The sequence below is a fragment of the Heterodontus francisci genome, chromosome 23 (genome assembly GCF_036365525.1).
Source record: "Heterodontus francisci isolate sHetFra1 chromosome 23, sHetFra1.hap1, whole genome shotgun sequence".
Lineage (NCBI taxonomy): Eukaryota > Metazoa > Chordata > Chondrichthyes > Heterodontiformes > Heterodontidae > Heterodontus > Heterodontus francisci.
This window is the reverse complement of record NC_090393.1, coordinates 16114502-16138805: the sequence shown is the minus strand read 5'-3', so window position 1 is coordinate 16138805 and position 24304 is coordinate 16114502. Positions and strand designations below refer to the sequence as shown.

The 24304-nt window shown below is 42.5% G+C and overlaps 1 protein-coding gene across 5 annotated transcripts in view; it reads right to left on the bottom strand.

The window, feature by feature from the left end:
• ube3b (ubiquitin protein ligase E3B) overlaps positions 1–24304 on the bottom strand; it is a 64937-nt gene that overhangs the window by 26097 nt on the left and 14536 nt on the right. For 4 of the 5 annotated variants that reach the window (XM_068054745.1, XM_068054747.1, XM_068054746.1 and 1 more), the window contains 11 exons: positions 22428–22533; positions 21048–21168; positions 20203–20380; positions 14467–14630; positions 13261–13428; positions 11289–11460; positions 9342–9460; positions 7725–7839; positions 6127–6171; positions 4338–4437; positions 3258–3377 (listed from right to left, as the gene is read on the bottom strand). In XM_068054745.1, the coding sequence (XP_067910846.1) occupies positions 3258–3377; positions 4338–4437; positions 6127–6171; positions 7725–7839; positions 9342–9460; positions 11289–11460; positions 13261–13428; positions 14467–14630; positions 20203–20380; positions 21048–21168; positions 22428–22533 (1408 nt within the window). The remainder of the gene's footprint in view (positions 1–3257; positions 3378–4337; positions 4438–6126; positions 6172–7724; positions 7840–9341; positions 9461–11288; positions 11461–13260; positions 13429–14466; positions 14631–20202; positions 20381–21047; positions 21169–22427; positions 22534–24304) is intronic. The other variant, XM_068054749.1, reaches the window with a different exon arrangement.

Genomic DNA, 24304 nt, shown 5'->3' with positions numbered 1-24304 from the left:
TATTGAAATCCAGGTCCTCTCGCCCAGTGGCAGTGGGGCTGCCACAGAGCCTCGCCGCCGCCAGGAGGATCGGGCCGGGCCCTCCCAGCATCAGCCTCCGTGGCTGACCGCTGCCGGCCCCATCTTTTTTTGGCCTCTCCCCACCATGGAGTCAGACATCGAGGGCTTGGTAAAGTCCAAGGTGTGGCACTTGAACACATCACCTCTGACTCAGAAGTGCAAACGCCACTATTGAGCCAAGCGGACATCAAAACATCTTCTTTGGCCTCCTTGTCTCAAGACACAATGGGTAAGCGCCTAGACGTGGTCAGTGGTTTGTGAAGCAACGCCTGGAGTGGCTATAAAGGCCAATTCTAGAGTGACAGACTCTTCCACAGGTGCTGCAGATAAAATTGTTTGTTGGGGCTGTTACACAGTTGGCTCTCTCCTTGCGCTTCTGTCTTTTTTCCTGCCAACTGCTAAGTCTCTTCGACTCGCCACACTTTAGCCCCGCCTTTATGGCTGTCTGCCAGCTCTGGCAATCACTGGCAACTGACTCCCACGACTTGTAGTCAATGTCACATGACTTCATGTCGCGTTTGCAGATGTCTTTAAAGCGGAGACATGGGCGGCCGGTGGGTCTGATACCCGTGACGAGCTCGCTGTACAATGTGTCCTTGGGGATCCTGCCATCTTCCATGCGGCTCACATGGCCAAGACATCTCAAGCGCCGCTGGCTCAGTAGGGTGTATCTGCTGGGGATGTTGGCCGCCTCGAGGACTTCTGCGTTGGAGATACGATCCTGCCACCTGATGCCAAGGACTCTCCGGAGGCAGTGAAGATGGAATAAATTGAGACGTCACTCTTGGCTGACATACGTTGTCCAGGCCTACATATTACTTGAGGAATTGAGTGACTTGAGCATTTGGGCATGGGCTTACTAAGTCATGAGGTATGAGATAAACAATGATTAAGGCAGCAAAAAGAAGAAATGCTGGAATCACTCAGCAGGTCTGGCAGCATCTGTGGAAAGAGAAGCAGAGTTAACGTTTCGGGTCAGTGACCCTTCTTCGGAACAGAATCAGGACTGGTTTCATTCATTTTGTAGCAAAGCAGACACAAATTAAAAAAAAAAAAATTTAGTCCAGGAGCAAACGACAAACAGAACAAAATTCTTGACGTTGGCCTCCTAAACTCTGTGCTGTAAAAACAGGTATTATCTGGGGACAATCTGTGGCTCACTTCTGCTTCACTTGTAGCTTTGCTGCTTTCTGCACTTCCATTTAACCTTTGCCTATCTCTGGGGCATTGCCAGACCTGGATTTCAGCACTGAACTCTCTTCTCTTCCGTCCAGTAAGAGAAAACAACACATTGTTATTTGGAGGCAGGACACCCCAGCATCCACAGAGCTAATGAGTAAGTTCTACTGAAATCATGCTTTAATAAAGCCCCACTGGCCCTATGGTGTTTCTCTCTCCCTTCCCTCCAGACTAGAACACTAGGTAGAAGACCAGAGTCTCATTACATGTTGATGCAGCATAGAAACATAGAAAAATAGGAGTAGGCCATTCGGCCCTTCGAGCCTGCACCGCCATTCAATATGATCATGGCTGATCATCCAAATTCAGTACCCTGTTCCTGCTTTCTCCCTATATCCCTTGATCCCTTTAGCCCCAAGAACTGTTTCTAACTCTTTCTTAAATATATTTGATGATTTGGCCTCAACTGCTTTCTATGGTAGAGAACTCCACAGGTTACCAAGTCTTCAATGGGTCGCCCTTGTCTCCAAGAATCCTTCCCTGAAGGTGAGTGCGGGTCCTGAAAAGCTCTGGCACCTGGGACTGTACATAAGCTTCCTGGCTGCTATAATGAGTATTCCTGAGAACGGCTGTTAAGCAACCCAGCAATTGGGATTAAAGCACTCAACATGGTCTAAAGCAGGGGGTGGGAAAACTATGGCCCACAGGCAACATCTGGCCCTCAAGCTGCATTACGTTATAACAATTACTTAAGTACCTGATTACTAAAAATAGTAAAATATAAAAACACATTGAACTGATCTGTTAGTGGTTGATTTCAGTTTGAAATAACATCCAATAGACCTAAAATTTTTTGTAGCCTGCCAATATACTAGGCATAGCACGCATTACAAAAACAAAGCACTTTGCAATGCCCCACATGGGACGCTGCTTGTATGACGTTACTGTGTCTATGCGTGAAGCACAAGCAATCTTGAAAAACAGCAATTTGAATAAAAGGTCGGCAGTTAGGTTTTTCTTTACCCTTTCAAAAATGAGCACGGCCAAAAAAAACCAAAAAGTAGACAGCGTCAGGTTTTCAACAAAGAACGGAATGCTAAATATTTTCACACATACGTGGACTCAAAGTCTATATGCCTGATTTGTCAGGACGGCATTGTGGTATTCAAGGAGTACAGTTTGAATCACCATTTTTCAATGAAACATCCTAATCATGGCAGTAACTTAACTGAGGAAAGGATAAGAAAAGCTGAGAAAAATCGATACTGACTTAAAAGGTCAGCAAAACATTTTTGTGTGACAATCTACAATTAAGAGAGCCACTATAAAAGGCAATAAAAACAGAAAAAACTGAAAATACTCAGCAGGTCTGGCAGCATCTGTGAGAGAAGCAGAGTTAACATTTCAGGTCTGTGACCTTTCATCAGAACTGGGAGAACCACCCTGTTCTTTGAATATTGCCGTAGGATCTTCTGTATTCACCTGAGCAGGCAGTGGAATTATTTAATGGGAGAATAAAGGGCAAAACAAAAAAAATCTAAAAAAGGTAATGTTGGAGGCTAGAAAAGCCTTTGGATTGGTGGATTACACAATCATTCAAATCCCTTTTCAAAGGACAAATGTTTAACCCAGTTGTTCCACTGACAGAAGCTTTCTTCAGAGCACTGTGGGTAGAAACCTGGGAAAATATGTCCATATGTGAGCTTTATCTGCAAATGGCTGAAATGTTTTCCATAAAGATTGGCCAGAAATTCAAAGATTAGGGCTCCCCCACCACTCCCATCTTCCTAAAATACAAGCTATGCACCAGAGCCAGTTTCCATTGAAGAACTAAACCAGACCAATTTGGGATGCAGGACAATTAGAGAAATTCAGGAACTATCCAAGAAAATTTAGGGCAGCCTTGATCTTTGTATTGTATCAGCAAAATAGAGAAAAGCCCAACAATAGGAATATTAAAATTGGAGTGCATTAAAGCAAAGCACAGGGCTATCTCCACCAAAAGCTGGGTATGTTACCTCAAGCATACGGGATCTGCGTATTGTAATGTGGATAACATGAGGGGATGCAGAAGTTGTCTCCACCAATCCCAGTGACTCCTTCTCCTTTGTTACCATGTTCCGGAAAAGCAGCACCCTCTAACAACAGAAAGGACAATGCAAGTTTTGTTTAATGAGCATAACAAATTAAGAGACAGATTAATGATTTTTTTTAAAAATCACTGTGGTTAAATGTTTGATAAATTGGAATAAATTTTAATGAAATTTACAAGAAATCTATCATCTTCAAATAATTTTTCCCCCTTCTGCAATTTTAAACATTTTTGCCATTATTACAGAGTGGATAACTGAGAGCAAGTCACAGGATGGAAGGAATTTGAATAGATCCACTAGTATGTATTCAATTTTGAATCCATCAAATTTCAAATTGTCAAAATACATATAATTAAAAAAGGACAGAAAGGCAGTGACCATGTTTCCCCACCCACACCCCACCCCAGTATTAGAGCCCAGTATTGTTTATTTTGTCATTATATTCTACTTTTCTTTCTCATGTTGAAGATATGGCTGTGTGGAGGATGAAAACTGGGAAACTCCTGATTATGTGACAACTTCCATTATCCATCAGGAAGGTCCCCCTCCATCAGCACAGATAATGGAGACTGAGTACGGTGTACTTCAGTCGGTACGTGATGAGTTATAGCTCGCTTGAGTGAATGATATTGCAATGCAAACATTTTTGGCTTTGGGTGAACTATTTAGCTTATTTAAGTGAATCATAATGCTGCAGCAATTAAGTCATAACATCACTGGCAGCCCATTTGAAATAGCACCGTGACTCAGTAAGTCCAGAAAGAAAATTAACAGTATACCTCAATGTGCCAGTGTAGTCAGCTTTTAGGAATGTTTTAACAACTCAAAGGGTATCACAGGCGAGGCAACAGGTCAGGTCAGTCAATAAAATATCACTAAGTTAGTGGAAAAATTGCTCATAGCAATAACCAGGGTACTTAATAAGCTTTGTTATTAGATGAGCTATTCAATTAAATGGGACTCTCTGTACATACACACCATATCATCAATCACAATGTGACTTACGTTTTTGTGTGGAATGGTGTGTGGGATGTACTGCAATAGTAACTGGGCTCTCTTTTTCCCTTTATCCAAATCCTGGAATATCAAGCTGGGTTTCAGGTCCCTTTACGAATAAGATGAACAGCTCATTATGAAGTGGCCAAAACCTCTGAAATGCGGAAACACTGGAACTTTGATTCTCAATATACAAAATCAGTTCCAACATTGCCAGCCAGGAAGGGAATGTTCTTCAGATCAGCAATTCAAATCAGTAATATGGTTCATGACAAAGCAACAGCATTCTCATCATTTGTATAAATTAAAGATCATGGGAGGGCAAGAGGTGAAAAAATTAACATAATTTTATTAAAAAGAAAATCGAAGTTTCAATATTCAGGGACTTAAAAAAAAATTCAACCAATATTCTCAATTTTAATAAAAAAGTGTTAAAAAATAATCTTAAAAAAGGCGTTTTATTGCATATCAGCCAGAATTTTTAGGAGGAAGCAGTGGCATTTTGCATAGCTCGGGCAATTAACTGCCTGCAGTCATGGCTTCCGCCCCTCTGAGACAGGTTGTCCCACCTCCAAGAGCTGCTGGCCAATCAGAGGGCGAGCAGCTCTTCAGTCCCAGCAGTGCTACTGGGAGTGATGGCCACTGCCAGGACTGCAGCAGGTCCCAGACCTAGCCAATGATGGAGCTGGAGAAAATGATAAGTGGGGTCAGGGCCAATCGTGAGGGTAGGACTGTTCCAGTGGGGGCAGTACATGCCACCGGAGGCCCCTCTATGAGGCGTAGGGTGCTCTATCAAGAGGGGCCCTCCCACAGCCGCAAGGAAGCCACCAGGTATTAATGGGCAGCCTCCCCAGGTAGCGAAGTGCCCACCTGCCACTGGTCGGTGGCAGAAAGTGGCCATTAATTGGTCAGTTAAGGGCCTCAATTGGCTCAAGGGCAGGCAGGCCTCCTATCACCTACTCTGCCCGCTAGTAAAATACCCAGCAGGGCGATGTAGGGGGTGGAGGTTTAAAATTTCGACCATCATGTCAAAATATCTCAAAGCGCTTCAAACTATTCATTTCTTTAGCAGTGAAGTTACCCAAGAAAGGAAACGCAACAGCTATTCTGCATCGGCAGTGATGAATGATTATTTACTCTGATATATTTTTTGGTGGCACTTGGCTGGAATACTGTTTACATTAGGAAAGACATGAAACCATACGACCTTCTGACTATTTTGCCAAACAGCTCTGGAGTTGCTCTGCAACAGCTCCTTTACCATGAAAGCAAGTGTTTACTAATTACTTACAAAACTTCCACTCAGGAATATGAAGGACACCTTTTCACCACATCATAAATTATAAACACAAACTAGTTGCAATTTATAAAGTTTTTTTCACAATACAAATAAAATGTGCAAAAGCAGAGAAGGAAATTCTACAATATCTGATGAAAAGTTACAGACCTGAAATGTTGGGCTAAATTTTGTTTCCCCGCCGCCGCTCCCGGCAGCGGGTGAAAAAAAATGGCAGCCCGCATGCACAGGCCGCGCACCGCCATGCATGGCAGCTCATTAAAATATGCAGGGTGGCTGTCCACCCCAAATACGTGGCGGAGGTGGCCTGAGAGACGCCGTGAACAGCGTCAGCTGTCTCTGCACAGGCTCTGGTGCCATTTTTAAGGGCTGCCAGCCCTGCTCAGAGACTGCAGAGTACGTTCCTGATTTTAGGATGAGACAATTCACTTAAGAAATGACAGACATCAGAAGTGGAGACAGTCTTGTGCAAGAGGTAGCAGAAATTTAGGAGAATTACACCTGTCCACTGTCTGAGTCATCAAATGATGTATGGCATTGTAGGACCTGAAGAAGAGGAATAGAAAATATTTTTACAATAAAAATATAAACTGCCAGGTAGACTCAGATACAAGTGTCTCTTTGTCAAATTAGAAGGGGTATGTGTTACAACAGGGAACCACAGAAATTCATGGCATGAGAAGCGGCTGTTGGTGCACTAATCTAATCCCATTTCCCTGCATCTTCAGCTCCAAATATTTGTCCATTTTCCCTCAACCAATCCCTACAGCAAAGCTTTCCAACGCTTCTTTAATCATACATCATCATCTCCTGCTAGAAAGTTTAATAAAGCCTTGAAAGATGATTCAATATGAGACATCACATTGTATCCATTACACCGAAAATAAATGTTGATGTCGTTTTCCACCCCCTCCCCCCAAATAATTATACTAAAAATCCTGAGTCCCCCTCTTCCCCTAGACGGGAAAGTGAAGGCACGAGTGCCATCCGTCACACGGAAGATCTAGTTCCAAAGGCAAGATCAAGGGTAATTCAATTTAAATGCATTCATAGAGCTTATTTAAATATTTAAAGTCAGGTCTCGTCGCCAAGCGGCGGAGGGGCTGCCACTGCGCCTTGCTGCCGCCGGGAAGATCGGGCCTGGCAATTCTGGCATCGGCCTCCAAGGTGGGCTGCTGCAATCTTCCAGTATCCCCTCCCAACCACTGCCACGGAGCCCGAAGTCAGGAGCTCAACAAAATTCAGCCCGTTTACTCTGTTTCTCTCTCCACGGATGCTGCCAGACCTGCTCAGTATTTCCAGCACTTTCTGCTTTAATTTCTACAATTCTAAGACTTGTTTTAGCAGCATGAAATTGCAGATATAGTATTAATTTCACTGCAAACCACTGGCCCCGCCAGTAAATCAAAATGCTGTGAAACCAGTTTCTAAACCTAGAGGGAAAACTATTAATAAATGAATTCTTGTGAAATAGTGGGAATCAAAACATTTGGACTCCAAAGTCATAAGATCTATAGATTTTTAATTTTAATTCCTACACATAACGAAGGCACTTATTGGGTAACGTATTCTCAGAAATCATGGGTTACCATAACTAAGCTCTTGGACACATAGATTAGCCAATAATATAGACCACTCTCCTGTCTCTCCCAAATGGATTCTAATCTCAGTACTGTTCAAATACTCTAGTCTTCCCCAAGAACAAATTTTATTTTTTCCAATTTTTCATTTCTCACTGATCATTGCCTAATGTCTATTTTGGGTTGTGTCCCCATATGAGTATATCGATACTATGCTAATCCTTTCTTTTACAATATCACACCAGTGAGCAGTTGTTCAGTCTCTATGGTTAAAAGATGATAGCTAGATTTGACAGTAAATATCTTTTGGAAAATATTATGAACAGGTACTGAAAACTCATTGATAAAATAGAGACAGAACAACTGGTCACTCGTAAGATATTGCAGGGCAAACTGTGTACAGGACAGGAAAGGCCAACAACAGCCCGACTGATGCTTGCATCATTTTTTGGGGAAGAAAGTTGCAGGCAAGGGCATTGCCCTCCTACCTACAGTGCTGTGAGCTCATTCTTCACTTACTTGCGCAGCCAGTGATCCTCAGGAGCAAAGCGTCGTCGGCAGTCTCGCTCATACAGAGTCATCAGCCACCCGTGAACAGAATGGAACAGCTCCAGTTGCTCTCCTTTTGCATTTTCTAGAGAGACAGCAAAAAAAAAAATTAAATCTAGATTTCTCCCAATTAATTTGCCACTTTTTCTCCTTTACTAACGCGAGCCTGATTTAGTCAGTGGAGAATAAAGAGATCAAATTCACTGTATAAAAAAAAAAGGTTCAAATTTACCCACTCTCATTAACAAAAACATCTACTCGTTGAACAAATTCAAACACAAATCAGCTTGCCTCCAAGAATATGACAAATTAGGCTCATTCTACATTTTGCTCACATTACTTTGGAGGTTAGGCCCAAAAGTAGTTTATCTTTTGCCCTTTGGGATTGACCTGAATGGAATTATGGGACTTTTTTAAAAAAGGAAAAGAAAACTCTTCTGTGCATCAGATCTGTCCAATTTTCACAGTAGTTGGATGGGTAACTGAAGATATGGAGTCCAAACTTTCCAGATAGTAGCTCTGTCCACTTTCTGCCATTTGATTCAGAAAATAGGCGGGTTGTCTACTAGTAACTAATTATGTTCTTTTTTAAACATTTGCTTATGGTAAAAATACCTTTAAAAGCAATAATCTTTAAATATTAAAGCCTCAACAATGCCTGGCACTACAGAAAAATCCGTAAGGTTTCCAAGGACGAGAATGCATGTGTATCTGGTTCTTCAGATATGTTGAAATGGATTTCTTGTGGTACTAGGTGCAGCTGAAGGTGCTTGGACATGATTATTTTTAAGCATCAAGTAATGCAAACTGTGAAAGCAGTCTGTATTATGTATTTGTGTTCACTGAACTGAATTAGGGATTCATCCAAATTAAGTTCATAGAGAACACACAACATAAGACCAAGACAGCAGCCAAAAGATACTCAGATCGACAACATGATCTTAGTCTGAATCAGATTCAATGCCAGATTTCAGAAGTGAAAGGACTGCTTTCTTATTTATTTCAGCAGCAAGTAATAAAGGATATCCTCATCACAATAGAAGAAACATAAGAAATAGGAGCAGGACTATGCCATACAGCCCCTTGAGCTGTATAACCATTCAATAAGATCATGGCTGGTCTTCTAAATCAACTCCCTTTTCCACTCTATCCTCACATCCCTCGATTTCCTTAGTCCCCAAGAATCGATTGCTCTCAGTCTTGAATATGCTCAATGACCTCAGGGATTGAGAGTTCCAAAGATTCAGAAACCTGAATGAAGGAATTTCTCCTCTCAGTTATAAATGTCAAGTCCTTATTCAGAGACGACGACACCTAGCTCCAGGCTCACCTGCCTAGGGAACAACCTCTCGGCATCTATCCTGTCAAACCTCTCAGAATTTTATATTTCAATGAGAGGACCTCACATTCTTCTGAACTGCAGAGAGCATAGGCCCATTCTGCTCAATCTCTCCTCATAGGACAGGCCTTTCAGGCCAGGAATCAATGGTTAAATTTGAATCCAGGCCTCTGTGTTTCCACAAACCTAGCCAGATAGCTGCCATGATAGACCAATTACAATTTCTGATATTACGCAAGTAAACTCACCCTGAATGCCGTCCCAGATCATTTTAAATACAAAACTATTCAGGAAGGAGGAGATGGTGACCAGCTCTTCCAGTTTAAATGAGACTTGTTCCTCATACACCTCAATGTCATCCAAGATCCTGTAATAATAATTGTTAGGAATTAATTTTCATAGCATAGGAGATGGAGAACTGGGGGTGAGGTAGGCGTTACAAAAAAGTTGCAAAAAGAGTTAAAGAATTACCCAGAGCTATACTAAACTACCAACTAATGAACCATGAAACTCAACCAACAAGAGCTGGGGTGCGTTAAGGAGAACCACTAAATGAAATAAATTACATTTAACTTCCCATTAAAGAGCAGTGGTGTGACATTCTACAAGTGTGCACAGAATTTGAATTGAATTATTCCTATAAAAGTTCACCGGTCAACAAAGTAGGGCTCCATCAATGATCATTCCCGATGAAGTGCAACAAAAAACAAGATTGTGTATATTGTTAGTGGCTACCTAGTCAGGTATTGAGTCCTCAACAGTACTGAGGGAGTGCTTCATCGTTGGTGGTGCCATCTTTTGGATGAAATGTTAAAGTGAGGCCCTATCTGCCCTCTCAGGTGGATGCAACAAATCTCATGGCACTATTTGAAGAAGACCAGGGGAGTTCTCCTGGTGTTCTGGCCAATATTTATCTCTTTAAAAAGCCACCAAAAAAGATTATCTGGTTAATATCTCATTGCTGCTTATGGGACCTTGCTGTGCTGTCATGTTTCCCTACAATTACAACAGCGACTACACTTCAGAAGTATTTCATTGGTTGTGAAGCACTTTGCAATGTCCTAAGGTTGTGAAAGGCACTATATAGATGCAAGTCTCTTCTTTCTTTCTCGGTTTCCAGGTCAAAAATCCTTCCAATAAAAATCACACTCCACTCAATAGAACTGTACGACCATACAACCGCACACAATTATGGCAGCAGACTCATTAGAGTCATGTGTACACCTGTAAATGCCATGGAAGCAAAATGCATTGCTGCAAGATAACCCAATGTAATGTAGTGAAAAAACAAATCAGAGAATTATTAAAATAATGCAAAAGGAGTAGAGAAATGTGATCAGAGTAGATAGCTGTGACAAGGAGTTGGTACAGGCATTAGGGGCAAAATGGTGATCTCTAATATTGTGACTTTGTCAGTGATATGCCAATTGAAAAAGTTTTTTTTCCAAAAAATTACTGAATATCCAGCAGGACACGGGTCATATTTATTGTCAAAGTTGGATATGCTAGAGGAATCGGCCACGAGAAAAACTCTGCTTCAAAAATATAGTTCAGCTCCAGCATTTCAAGATGTTGGTTCAACAAAATTAAATGCGTTCACCCTTTGAAGCAGCACTGTGCCATGACCATCATTTTAAATATAAATAGGTTGAGAAGGTCGCCACTATGCATTCCCACAAATCTGCCAATCTTGCTCTCATTTCATAGGCATGCTACAAGGAAATGGGACTAGGTGATGCAGGTACTTAATTGCAAGAGGTGGCGGCAATAACTGGTTTAAGAGTTTGCAAAAACATGTTTTACAAGCTGAGGACATAAATTCGCCAGTCTCCAATATGGTTTGTTGAGAGTGGATGGCTCTGGTGTGGTTACAAGTTTGGTTTTAAGTTGTGACACCAGCTCTCTCCAATAGAGAATGCATGAGAATGCTTCCCACCATGTTATGTCATCAGAGTGACCTAGCAGAGAATGCTTCCCTGTCTGACTTCACGCTGGCAAGAAAACTGACAATTTTTAAAAAATTAATGAAAATCTTCTTCAGTATTTCCTTCTATAAAATTTGGCAGTATTTGGAGCAGAAAGTCCTCACCTTTAACTTCTATTCCTCTTTAAATGAAGCTATTTCACTCCCTCTCCACTCCCCAGGGCACTTTGCTTAAGCCTACAGGTCTGTATCAAATGTCACACAAACTTACGTGATAAGGTGCCGTGAGCAGTCACAAAACAACATCAGCATTGCGAGAAGCCGCTTGGATTCCTCAGTGTCATTGTTCAGGCACTCAAGGAATAGCTTCAGACCCCCTTGGGGTCCTAGTTCACAAATGAATGCCCACAGCTTGGGCAATAGGTCATCTAAATAGGTTAACCCTGAAACACAGAAATACAAAATCACTCAAAACACACAAAAAAATCCCTGGATACAAGATGGGCTGAGAACGTTCATTCAACTATCAGGCTCCCATTAAAAATCACTTACAATGCATTATGCATTAACTTCAATATCTTTTCTACTGCCCTATTTATGACTCTGAAATGTTCTATTTATCTGTGCCATTAACCAACACTATTTGATTATTTTAAAACTAAAAATAAATTTTTTTTGAACATTCATTTTCCAGGCTTTCCTAATGGCTCAATGAGTAGATACGGTGGCTGGTGTGATCCTTAAAAATGGAAGGCTAAATTGATAAAGCTGTTATCAGATCCTAGATTTTATAGATAGTAAAAAAGCAGAGGTAATTCTAAACCTAGACGGATCATTGGTGAGGCCGCAGTTGTATTGTGTAGAGTCTTTGGGACTCTCCTTTAGGACTGAAGCCGAGGTCATGGAGGGAGTATAGAAGAAACTTTCTGAAATGATAGCAGGGATTAGAGGCTTTAGTAACAATGAAATTAGAGAAAAACGGGCGTGTTTTTACCTGGAACAAGGAAAGGTTAAGAGATAATGGGGCTGAATTTTACCAGCCCCTCGATGTCAGGGGTCGTGGCGGGGTGGGGGGGGGGGGGGGGGCCAGGGGCCATATAATACTTGTGGGAGTGGCCTGCCATGACCCAACGCCAAGAAGGCCAAGCCACATTTTACCGGCTGCAGCGAAGGCCTCGGTGTGACCTCCCCACACCACCGCCCTGCACCCCCCACCCCACATAGTGGCGGGGCCTTAATTTACATATTAAAATTAATTAAAACAAAATGCAAATAAACTTACCTGGTTCCGGCGGTCATCCCACAATGATTTTACGGCACCAGCCACACCTCACGTGCCTTTGGAAATCCAGTTGGAATTCTGAGGCAAGAACCTGGTGGGGAGGGGGGAGGAGGACTAAAATTATCAGGGCGGAGTGGGGGGGGGGGCGGAAGCAGGAAAAACACTTGTTATTGGCTGTGTGGATGGTGGGAAGGGGTTGAGGGTCATAGGTAATAAAGTTAGAGACCTGAAAAAATAAGTTTTTTCTGGAGAGGGCAATTTACAGATTTGTTACTCATTGGGGGTGTGGGAGAGGGAATTGAAAATGTGAGTAAATGTAGATCTTTATTTTTCTACATTCTTTCCCTTTAAAGAATTTAATGTGTCCGAAGGGCCTGAAACCTTTAAAAATGGCGTCGGCGCCTGAGGGGTGGCGCCAGACACCATTGCCGTGGATGGAGTGGCAGCCCCCTCCATTTCAATGAACCCCTGAACAAAATATCGATGTGCGATGCACTAATAAAATTCAGCCCATGGTACATTTGGCCTAAACTTTGAGGGGTTTTGATAAAGTGAATAGTTAAAAACTATTTCCAGTGTGTTGGCAATTGGAGGGCATAAATTGAAGATGATCACCAAAAGAATGACGGGAAAGATCAGGAAAAAATCTTTTACACAGAGGGTTTTAAAGGAGTAACCTACCTGAACAACAGTGGAAGCAGAATCTATTATAGCTTTAAAAGGGAAGTGGATAGATATTTGAAAAAGAAAATAAATTTAAAAAGGGCGTGGAGAAAATTACAGGGGTAAACCTACTCGCCTTCAACAGTTCAACACTCAATTGCAGATAGCTGGCTAGGTGAAATCCTTTCCCACTGTATACTTCACTTCGACTTTATTCATTTGGAAAACAGCTTACCCGCACCCCCTCAAAAAAAACGTCTATTTTACAGAGATAATCTAAAAACACAAGATGACTGACCGGTGAGAATCTGGAGTCGAATCTGGGTAAGTGTAGTCAGTGCTGTCTGATATAGCACACAGATACTGCAGACCTTCTGCACCTCAGGAGAGTCCACACGCTTCCCGCCAACTGGCTTCAGAATATTTCGCATGGACGCAGACTTCTGAAATGCTCGCCTGAAGAGATCTACAAGAAAAATCAAACTATTTTATAAAACGTTCCTTTTATGCTCATCTAGGTGACGGATGCTGGATGTGGGAAATACAGCACTTTGCCAATTTAGACATCCACTGTCAGCAGCAAGCATTTCCAGATAAAGCAATGTTCAGGGGTGATATAGACTTGCATCTGCAAGGGACATACTGCTCCAATCTCACTTCAGTTGGGAACTTCACTGCTACAGGAAAGGGGAGACTTTATTTCAATGGTCTGGGCTAGTTTCCAAACCAAATCCCAAAGAAGAAAGGAGCATTAGTGCTGATGAAAGGTCACTGACCTGAAACCTTAACTCTGCTTCTCTCTCCACAGATGCCACTAGATCTGCTGAGTACTTCCAGCACTTTCTGTTTTTATTTCAGATTTCCAGCATACGCAGTATTTTGCTTTTACTTTTACTTCAACACAATGAGGATTTTAAAATAAAATTGTGTTGTTCCTGTTTGAACATGAATTGTTCATTTCTTGAGCATTTATGTCCCACCATACAATTTCCATATCCAGATATGGCCCTCAGGTTGAAAAGTTTGCCCACCCCTGTTGTAACTTGATACACCGTACAGCTGTCTAATTTAAAATCCAAGTCCTGTTTCTACCCAGTTTTCTTCTTTCCTTACAGCACTGACTTACAAGGTACCGTGCCTCACGTGCCTGCGGCTCTATAGAACCTCAACTACACAACGATTCATTAAGTGTGAGTCTAGGTGGTGAAGGCATAAGAAAAAAGTCCAGTCTTTATTCAATGTCCACACAGATGCACTTCACAGCAAAGGTCATTGGACAGCAATCAGCAGCGGGAACCCTGGATAATTTGCCCCCTCCCCTTATAGCTCAAGGGTGGGGAGGCCAGCTGTTGTGCCCCAACTAAAATCAGTTCAAAAGACCAAAATGGTTTGCATGGCTTGATGTCACAATTGGGCAATGCAGATAAACACAGTCATCAGGGGAATGAAGCCGGGGAGGTATTAATGCTTTTTATTGAGGACGCATACTAAAACTGATGCTTACTTTTGACATGAATGTTGTTTGAAGGAGTGGAGTACTGTGTATGTGCCATGTCTTGATTCTCAGCCAGTTTCTTGCTCAATACATCATGGAACAGCATGCGAATAACTTGGACACTCCACAAGTACTGCAACTGCCTGGTGACGAGAGGCATTGCTTCGTTCAGCCTGAGAAGAGGGACAATGAAGGAATCACTGGAGCATTTCTCTAGATTGGAACTTATTTAAATGATGCATAGAGCCAATTATTATCTGGTTTCATTTCACTGCCTTGAATTTCAAAATGTGCCTTACGTTTTTGTGCTTTGATTTTTATTATTTGGTGACAACTGCAGCTTAAAAAGCTCAGCTCATCAATTTGAAAAATGTCAACATTGAAGGATAGAACATTTTCTGGAGCATTGCATTCAAAGCCAGTGCCATGCACTGTTACATCACAAATAGTACCAATGGGGAAAAGACTCCCTGTTAACAAGTCTTGTCTAGGGAAAAGGTTCAGTGTAAAATTGATTTTACTGTATCTATACAATATGCCTTTAGCCCAACTGCAGAAGAGCATTTCTTACTACGCCAGCAAGAGATTTTCCATGAGGAACAGAGGAACAGGAGTAGGCCATTCAGCCCATCGAGCCTGCCCCACCATTCAATACGATCATGCATTTCAATGCCTTTCTCCCCCACACTATCCTCATATCCCCTTATGTCATTTGCATTTAGAAATCTGTCAATCTCTGCTTTAAACATACTCAATGACTGGAATTCTCTACCCAAGAGGGCTGTGGAAGTTCAAAGATTCACAACCCTCCGAGTAAAGAAATTTCTCCTCATCTCGGTTCTAAGTGGTTTGCCCCTTATTTTGAAATTGTGTCCCCTAGTTCTAGACTCCCCAACCAAGGGAAACATTTTACTGCATCGACCCTGTTTATCCCTTTAAGTATTTTGTAGGTTTCAATGAGATCACCTCTCATTCTTAGAAACTTTAGAGAATACACACCCTGTTTCCCCAATCTCTCTTCATAGGACAGTCCCGCCATCCCAGGAACAGGTCTGGTGAACCTTCGCTGCACTCCCTCTATGGCAATAATATCCTTCCTAAGGGGACCAAAACTGCACACAGTACTCCAGGTGCGGTCTAACCAAGGTTCTATACAATTGAAGCAAGACTTCACAACTCCTGTACTCAAATCCTCTTGCGATAAAGGCTAACATACCATTAGACTTCTTAATTGCTTGTTGCACTTGCATGTTAGCTTTCAGTGACTTATTGACAAGGACACCCTTTGTACATCTACACTTTTTAATCTCTTACCAGTTAAGAAATACTTTGCACATCTATTCCTCCTACCAAAGTGGATAGCCTCACATTTTTCCACATTATGTTCCATCTGCCACTTCTTGACCACTCACTAAGTCTGTCCAAATCCCCTTGAAGCCGCTTTGAATCTTCCTCACAACACACATTACAACCTAGTTTTGTGTCATCCGCGAACTTGGAAATACTACATTTGGTCCCCACATCCAAATCATTAATGTCCAGCGAGGCCATATGGGTAGAACTTAGAAATAAGAAAGGGGTGGTCACTTTGATGGGATTATGCTGTAGGCCCCCCAATAGTCAGAGGGAAGTGGAGGAGCATATATGCAGGGAAATCTCAGATAGGTGTACAAATTACAGGGTTGTAATAGGAGGTGATTTTAACTTCCCTAATATTGACTGGGACTGTCTTAGTGCTAAGGGATCAGATGGGGAAGAATTTGTTAAGTGTGTCCAGGATAGTTTTCTGAAGTAGTATGTGGATAGCCCTACTAGAGAAGGGGCTACACTCGACCTCCTCTTAGGAAATGAGGATGGGCAGGTGGTTGATCACTTTGGGACCAGTGACCATAACTCTATTAGCTTCAAGATAGTTATGGAAAAGGATAGGACTGGTCCTCAGGTTGAAGTCCTAAATTGGGGGAAGGCTAATTTCGATGGCATCAGACAGGAACTCACAAAAGTTGAATGGGAAAGGATGTTTACAGGTAAAGGGACGTCTGGCAAGTGGGAGGCTTTTAAAAGTGAAATAGGAAGAGTTCAGGGCCGGAATGCTCTTGTTAGATGGAAGGGCAAGGCTGGCAAGTTTAGGGAACCTTGGTTGACGAGGGATATTGAGGGTCTGGTCAGGACAAAGAAGGAGGCATATGTCAGGTATAGGCAGCTGGGATCAAGCGAGTCCCTCGAGGAGTGTAAGGGATTTAGGACTACAGTTAAGAAGGAAATTAGGAGGGCAAAAAAAGGGCCATGAGATTTCCCTGGCAGATAAAATAAAGGAGAATCCTAAAAGATTCTATAAGTATATTAAGAGTAAAAGGGTAGCTAGGGAGAGAGTAGGTACCCTTAAGGATCAGTGTAGCAATCTATGTGAGGAGCCACATGAAATGGGCGAGGTCTTAAATGCATATTTCTCGTCCGTATTTACCGTGGAGAAGGTCATGGAAACTAGCGAGTTCAAGGGAGGGAACACTGATATCCTGGAGCATACCAACATCACAAAGGAGGTGGTGTTGGAGGTTTTGAAGCGCATTAAGGTGGATAAATCCCCAGAGCCTGACCAGGTGTATCCTAGAACGCTATGGGAAGCAAGGGAGGAGATTGCTGGAGCCCTGGCAGAGATTTTTGTATCATCGTTAGCCACGGGTGAGGTACCGGAAGAGTGGAGGATAGCTAATGTTGTGCCTTTATTTAAGAAGGGCAGCAGGGATAAGCCAGGGAACTACAGGCCGGTGAGCCTTACATCAGTGGTGGGAAGGTTATTGGAAGGGATTGATTTATATGCATTTGGAAAGACATGGTCTGATTAGGGATAGTCAGCATGGCTTTGTGCGTGGGAAATCATGTCTCACGAATTTGATTGAGTTTTTCGAGGAGGTGACCAAGAGGATTGATGAGGGTAGGGCGATGGACATTGTCTACATGGACTTTAGCAAGGCCTTTGACAAGGTCCCGCATGGTAGGCTGGTCCAGAAGGTTCGAACACATGGGATCCAGGGTGAGCTAGCAAATTGGATACAAAATTGGCTTGGTGGTAGGAGGCAGAGGGTGGTAGTGGAGGGTTGTTTTTCAGATTGGAGGCCGGTGACCAGTGGTGTGCTGCTGGGCCCTCTGTTGTTTGTCATATATATTAACTACTTGGATGTGAATGTAAGGGGCATGATTAGTAAGTTTGCAGATGACACCAAAATTGGTGGTATAGTGGACAGTGAAGAAGGCTGTCTAAGATTACAAGAGGATATAGATAACTGGGAAAGTGAGCAAGGGATTGGCAAATGGAATGTAATGCAGACAAGTGTGAAGTAATGCATTTTGGGAAGTTAAACCAGGGCAGGACATATACAGTGAATGGCAGGGCCCTGGGGAGTGTTGTTGAGCAGAGAGACCTTGGGGTGCAAGTACATAGTTCCCTGAAAGTGGCAACACAGGTAGACAGGGTGGTGAAGAAGGCGTATGGCATGCTTGCCTTCATCGGCCGAGGTACTGAGTACAAGAGTTGGGACGTCATGTTACAGTTGTACATAACGTTGGTTAGGCTGCATTTGGAGTACTGTGTGCAGTTCTGGTCGCCGCACTACAGGAAAGATGTGATTAAGCTAGAGAGCGTGCAGAAAAGATTTACAAGGACGTTGCCTGGTTTGGAGGGCTTGAGTTATAAAGAGAAATTGGATAGGCTGGGTCTGTTTTCCCTGGAGTGAAGGAGGCTGAGAGGGGACATGATAGAGGTATATAAAATTATGAGAGGCATAGATAGGGTAGATAGCCAGAGTCTGTTTCCCATGGTAGGGGTGACTAAAACTAGAGGGCATAGATTTAAGGTGAGAGGGAGGAGGTTTAAAGGGGATCAAAGGGGTAAATTTTTCACACAAAGAATAGTGGGTATCTGGAATGAGCTGCCTGAGGAGGTGGTGGAGGCAGGAACAGTGGCGACATTTAAGAGGCATCTGGACAGGTACTTGAATGAGCAAGGCATAGAGGGATATGGAATTAATGCAGGCAGGTGGGATTAGTATAGATAGGCATTATGGTCGGCCTGGACGCAGTGGGCCGAAGAGCTTGTTTCTCTGCTGTACGACTCTATGACTCTATATATTGTGAACAGCTGGGGCCCAAGCACTGATCCCTGCGGTAACCCACTAGTCACAGCCTGCCAACGCGAGAATGACCAATTAATACCACTAAATAAAAGCAAAATACTGCAGATACTGGAAATCTGAAATAAAAACAAGAAATGCTGGAAATACTCAGCAGGTCTGGCAGCATCTGTAGAGAGAAACAGAGTTAACGTTTCAGGTCAGTGACCCTTCATCAGAACTGTTCTGTTGAAGGGTCACTGACCTGAAATGTTAACTCTACTTCTCTCTCCACAGATGCTGCCAGACCTGCTGAGTATTTCCAGCATTTCTTGTTTTTATTTCATTTATTACTATGCTCTGCTTTCTGCCTGTTAACCAATCCTTAATCCACACCAGTATATTACCTCCTATCCCATGTGCTTTAACTTTACTAACCAACCTCCTGTGGGGGACTTTATCAAAAGCCTTCTGAAAATCCAAGTACACCACGTCCACTGACTCCCCTTTATCAATTCTGCTAGCAACATCCTCAAAAAAACCCCAACAGGTTTGTCAAATATGATTTTCCATTCATAAGTCCATGCTGACTATGCCCAATCAAATCATTACCCAAGTGTCCACTTATCACATCCTTTAGAACAGATTCTATCATTTTCCCAATGACTGATGTAAGGCTAACAGGTCTGTAAATTCAAGAAATGCTGGAAATACTCAGCAGGTCTAGCAGCATCTGTGAAGAAAGAAGTAGAGTTAACGTTTCAGGTCAGTGACCCTCCAACAGAACAGTTCTGTTGAAGGGTCACTGACCTGAAACGTTAACTCTTGTTTCTCTCTCCACAGATGCTGCCAGACCTGCTGAGTATTTCCAGCATTTCTTGCTTTTATTTCAGATTTCCAGCATCTGCAGTATTTTGCTTTTATTATATAGGTCTGTAAATTCCCTGTTTCTCTCTCCCTCCCTTCTTAAATAGTGGGGTGACATTTGTGACCTTCCAATTTGCTGGATTGCACACTAACTGTTCTCCTGGTTCTCTTATGTGAAAGTGTTGATTTGAAGACAATTTTGTGCACCAGCGTTTCCGACACCAACTATTCTTATGGCATCACTGTTTCAGATGGTGGAATTTAGTGCTCGATTAAGTTATGAGGTATACTTTGGACTCACGCCCACAATGATAAACGTTGAGGTTTCCCCAAATAGATTCCACTTAGGATTCTTATAACCAGCAAGAAAGGGAAGTTGCATCCATCAACTGTAGGCTGGATTTACACCCAAGCCCTAGGGTAAAAGGACAATGTCCCAACTCACTGAACCACTAAATTATCAAAATGGAAAAGGATTTAAAATTTCAAGGTGGTCAGAATACTCAATGAAATAAGCATAGTGCTGGGGACTGCAACATTTTTGCCATTATTTTGTACCCAGTGTCAGCAAAAAGGTCACACAAAGCACAGATTAGATACAGCATAAATGATATCACTAAACCACTGCTCCCATCTAGAGAGGCTAAGGTTGACAGAGATCAATGCCAATGAACAGAGACAGAAAAACTGAAGTAAACGAACACAACACGTTAGCTTGACAGACAATGAGATTAACTTAACAGTACAGATATCCACTGCTAGCACATACCCATAATCAACAGTCTGCGAGAACCAGCCAAGTACTGGGTGCCAGTGTGTCAGGTTGGACTTCTTCTGAGATACATATTTCTGGCAATACGACAGCATGGCAGTCAGCACACTGACAAAGTGATTTGTCTCTTCCTCCAACACTTTCTCAGACAGGTAAGCCAGATAAATTAGATTTCCTGTCAGTTGGGCAGATTTAATTTTGAAAAGAAGCAAAGTTAAAAACTAACAGGCACTTATATCAATATTCAGAGACTATTCTGTTCTGTAGTCCAAATAAGCTGAACTTAATTCACCTCCCCTCCCAATTTTTTCCCACTTTCCCTGATTGCACTAACTCACACTAGGCTATGGTTTGATAAGCACCTGCAGCTTTGTAATACTTTACCAAATGTCCCTTAATGGGCGAGGCTAAACAGTGAGCATCAGTAGGCTCTTCAAGAATGGAAGACATCATATGCAAGGTTAAACTAACATTCAAGTGCAGTTTACCAGCAAAAGTCACTGATGGTGGTGAATACTGGGCATTTATTTTCTCCCTCAATAGCCCAGAAGTGCCAAGATCAATTGTGCCATCCTATCATTACCAAGACTGAGATAAACTAATAGAACAGACAGGAAAATCAAACTTGGGTCATTTTATCTGCAACCTTCAATTAGATTCCTGCCTTGTAAAGGATAATTGGGAGTGATTACATCACTCAGAGTGTCTTGGCATTATCTTACTTCAGAACAAGAGAACTGGGGCCCACTCAATAACTGGCACAGAGGATAATTGGGAACTTGGCAAAATAAAAAACATTGTAAGCATAACCTTGAATAAGTAGATATCCCTGGAACACTCACCCTGCAGACAAAGTGTATGGCTTCCCTCCAAGCACACACAGATATCACCACATTGCTCGCCTCGACTTAAAAACAGGATGAATTTCCGTAGCAGCTCATGGGAATGGACCATAGCCATGCACTGAATAGAAAGGGACAATTCATTCAAATCTGGTGAGAAGATGAAACAATATCTAATGGAAGGGTTGTTGTGGCGCAACAGCATTTTAGTGTGAGACAGTCACGCTGCACCACATCCAGCTCAGAGTCTCCCCCAGAAACCGCAGTGATTAAAGCAAAAAAAATAGCGATCCCACTGAACTTCCCAGCTATTGTAAGATGTAATGCAAATGACTACTTATCTATCATAGGGTGAAATGTAAAAGTACTGGGGTAGATCAGCAGTAAGGAAAACATATGCCAGAGGTAATTGATATCAAAATGGAAAACAAAACCTACAATGATATTTCTTCTTGCAGACAAAACAAATGGCACAGTTTTTGAAGCCAAACTTCCACTCATTCTAAAGGGAGACGGAAAAATGTTATCGGGAGCAAAAGGTTTACAAAATATGTTCCAATCAAACTTCAGCCTATTAATATCCAAAACAATTCAAAATGCTAAAATATTTTGTAGAAGCTTATGTACTGAAAATATTTTCCACTATTCCTTCCCTTCTTAAATGAAATGAATAATCTGTTCCTTGAACCTAGGTGATAACAATAATGTGTGTGCTTGCTTTGTGGAGATACAATGTGCCTCTAGAGAGAAGATTTCAGCCTTCACAGACGCCAAAGTATATCTACCCATTAACAAATACACACCAATAGGTGGATTGGAAGATGCAGGGTCTTGGGCCAATAATGCACCGCATTGCAATGTGGAATAATACAGCACTTCATTGAAAACTAATAATCCGAGATAAAAACAGAAAATGCTAGAAACACAAAGTAGTACCTGGAAAGAGAAACCACTCACCTTCAGATGCTGATCAATCTACATTGCAGTTCTAGCATTGTTTCAGTGTTTGTTTGTTTTTTTTAATTAGCCAGACAGTCTGAAAGGGATAGGGAAGGCAAAGACAAGAAACTATTTTAAAGCCGTTTCTGCGAGGAAGGGAAAATGTGGAGAAGAGGAACCATTTGTTAACCATAGTCATTCTTTGTACCCCTTAGTGTCCAGTACAACAATGAAATTGATTGAGGTTTGGTGACAGTATGCTGTCCTGTTCTCATATGGAATACACTGGAAGAAAATGAAAGTTGAAGAAAGCTTGGCAATTTGGAGAGGAGGGAGAGTTGGAAACAAAAAGTATGGTTTTAATATAAAAGAGGGGGAAAGCATCTATTCAAAAATAGATAATATGATGCACGCAGAGTTTTCCTTGCAACACTTCCTTACCTCAGGTACTATTGTAGAGAGATGTGTCACCAGCGCTGGGACTGACATGATGTGCAGCAGAAAAGAACGAAGTAGGTTGTCTGAGAAATGGGCAGCAATCACTGGCCTGGAGAAAAGAATGTAAACTATTAGTGCGGCAAAACAACCAACACTTGGTGCCTTTTTAAAAAAAAACGTGAGTATGAATGGACTAAACCAATTGTATTAGATAGAATTTACAGCACAGAAGCAGACCATTTGGCTCAACTAGTCTACTTCAGTGCTTATGCTCCATATAAGTCTCCTCCCACTACTCGTCACCTAACCCTATTGGCATATCCTTATATTCCTTTCTCCCTCATGTAGGTAGCAACTAATTGAAAATTTGTCTCATTTCAAATTATAAAAAAAAAACTATGCTTTTACAACAACTTGTATTTATATAGCTCTTTTAATAAAGAAAAGTTCCACGGTGCTACACAGAGTTATTATAAAACAAAATATGGCACCAAGCCACTAAGGAGAAATTTGGGCAGATGACCAAAAGCTAGATTTTAAAGAGCATCTTAAAAGGAGGAAAACAAGAGAGGGAGGTGCAGAGGTTTAGGGAGGGAATTCCAGAGCAAAGGACCTAGGCAGCTCAAGGCAAAGCCACCAATGGCGCAGCGATTAAAAATCAGTGACACTCAAGTGGCTAGTATTAGAGGAGCAAAGGTATCTTGTAGTGCTAGACGGGGTTAGAGATAGCGAGGGGCCAGGCCATGGATTTGAAAACAAGGATGTGAATTTTAAAAATCGAGGAATTTCTTAACTGGGTGCCAGTGTAGGTCAGTGACCACAATGTGATTGACTCTTAAATGCCCTCGTAAGCCACTCAGATGTATCTAACCGCTACGAGTTCAATAAGGAATGAAACCAGACATACCACCCAGCATCAACCTAGGCACTGGAAACGACAAATCCAGCCCTTTCGACCCTGCAAAGTCTGCCTCATTAACATTTGGGGGCTTGTGCCAAAGTTGGGAGAGCTGGCCAACAGACTAGTCAAGCAACAGCCTGACACAGTCATACTCACTAAACCATACCTTACAATGTCCCAGACACTAACAACATCCCCGGGTATATTCTGTCCCACCGGCAGCACAGACCCAGCAAAGGTGGCGGCACAGTGATATACAGTCAGGAGGGAGTTGCCCTGGGAGTCCTCAACATCGGCTCCGGACCCCATTAAGTCTCATGGCATCAGGTCAAACATGGGTAAGGGAAACCCCCTGCTAACTATCACCTACCACCCAACACCCCCGCCTCCACCCCTCAACCCCCAGCTGATGAATTAGTACTCCTCCATGTTGAACAGCACTTGGAGGAAGCACTGAAGGTGGCAAGGGCACAGAATGTACTCTGGGTGGGAGACTTCAATGTCCATCACCAAAAGGTGGCTCGGTAGCACCACTACTGACTGAGCTAGCTCAGTCCTAAAGGACATAGCTGCTAGACTGGGTCTGCGGCAGATGGTGAGGAAACCAAGAGGGAAAAATATACTTGACCTTGTCCTCACTGATCTACCCGCCAGAGATGCATTTGTCCGTGACAGGATAGGAGTGATCATCGCACACTCCTTATGGAGACAAAGGCTCACGTTCACATTGAGGATACCCTCCATCCCGTTGTACGGCACGACCACCGTGCTAAAGGGGATAGATTTCGAAGAGATTTAGCAATGCAAAACTGGGCATCTATGAGGCGTTGTGGGCCATCAGCAGCAGAATTGTATTCAACCACAATCAGTAACTTCATGGCCCAGCATAACCCCCACTCTACCATTACCATCAAGCCGGGGACCAACCCTGGTTCAATGAAGTGCAGAAGGGCATGCCAGGAGCAGCACCAGGCATACC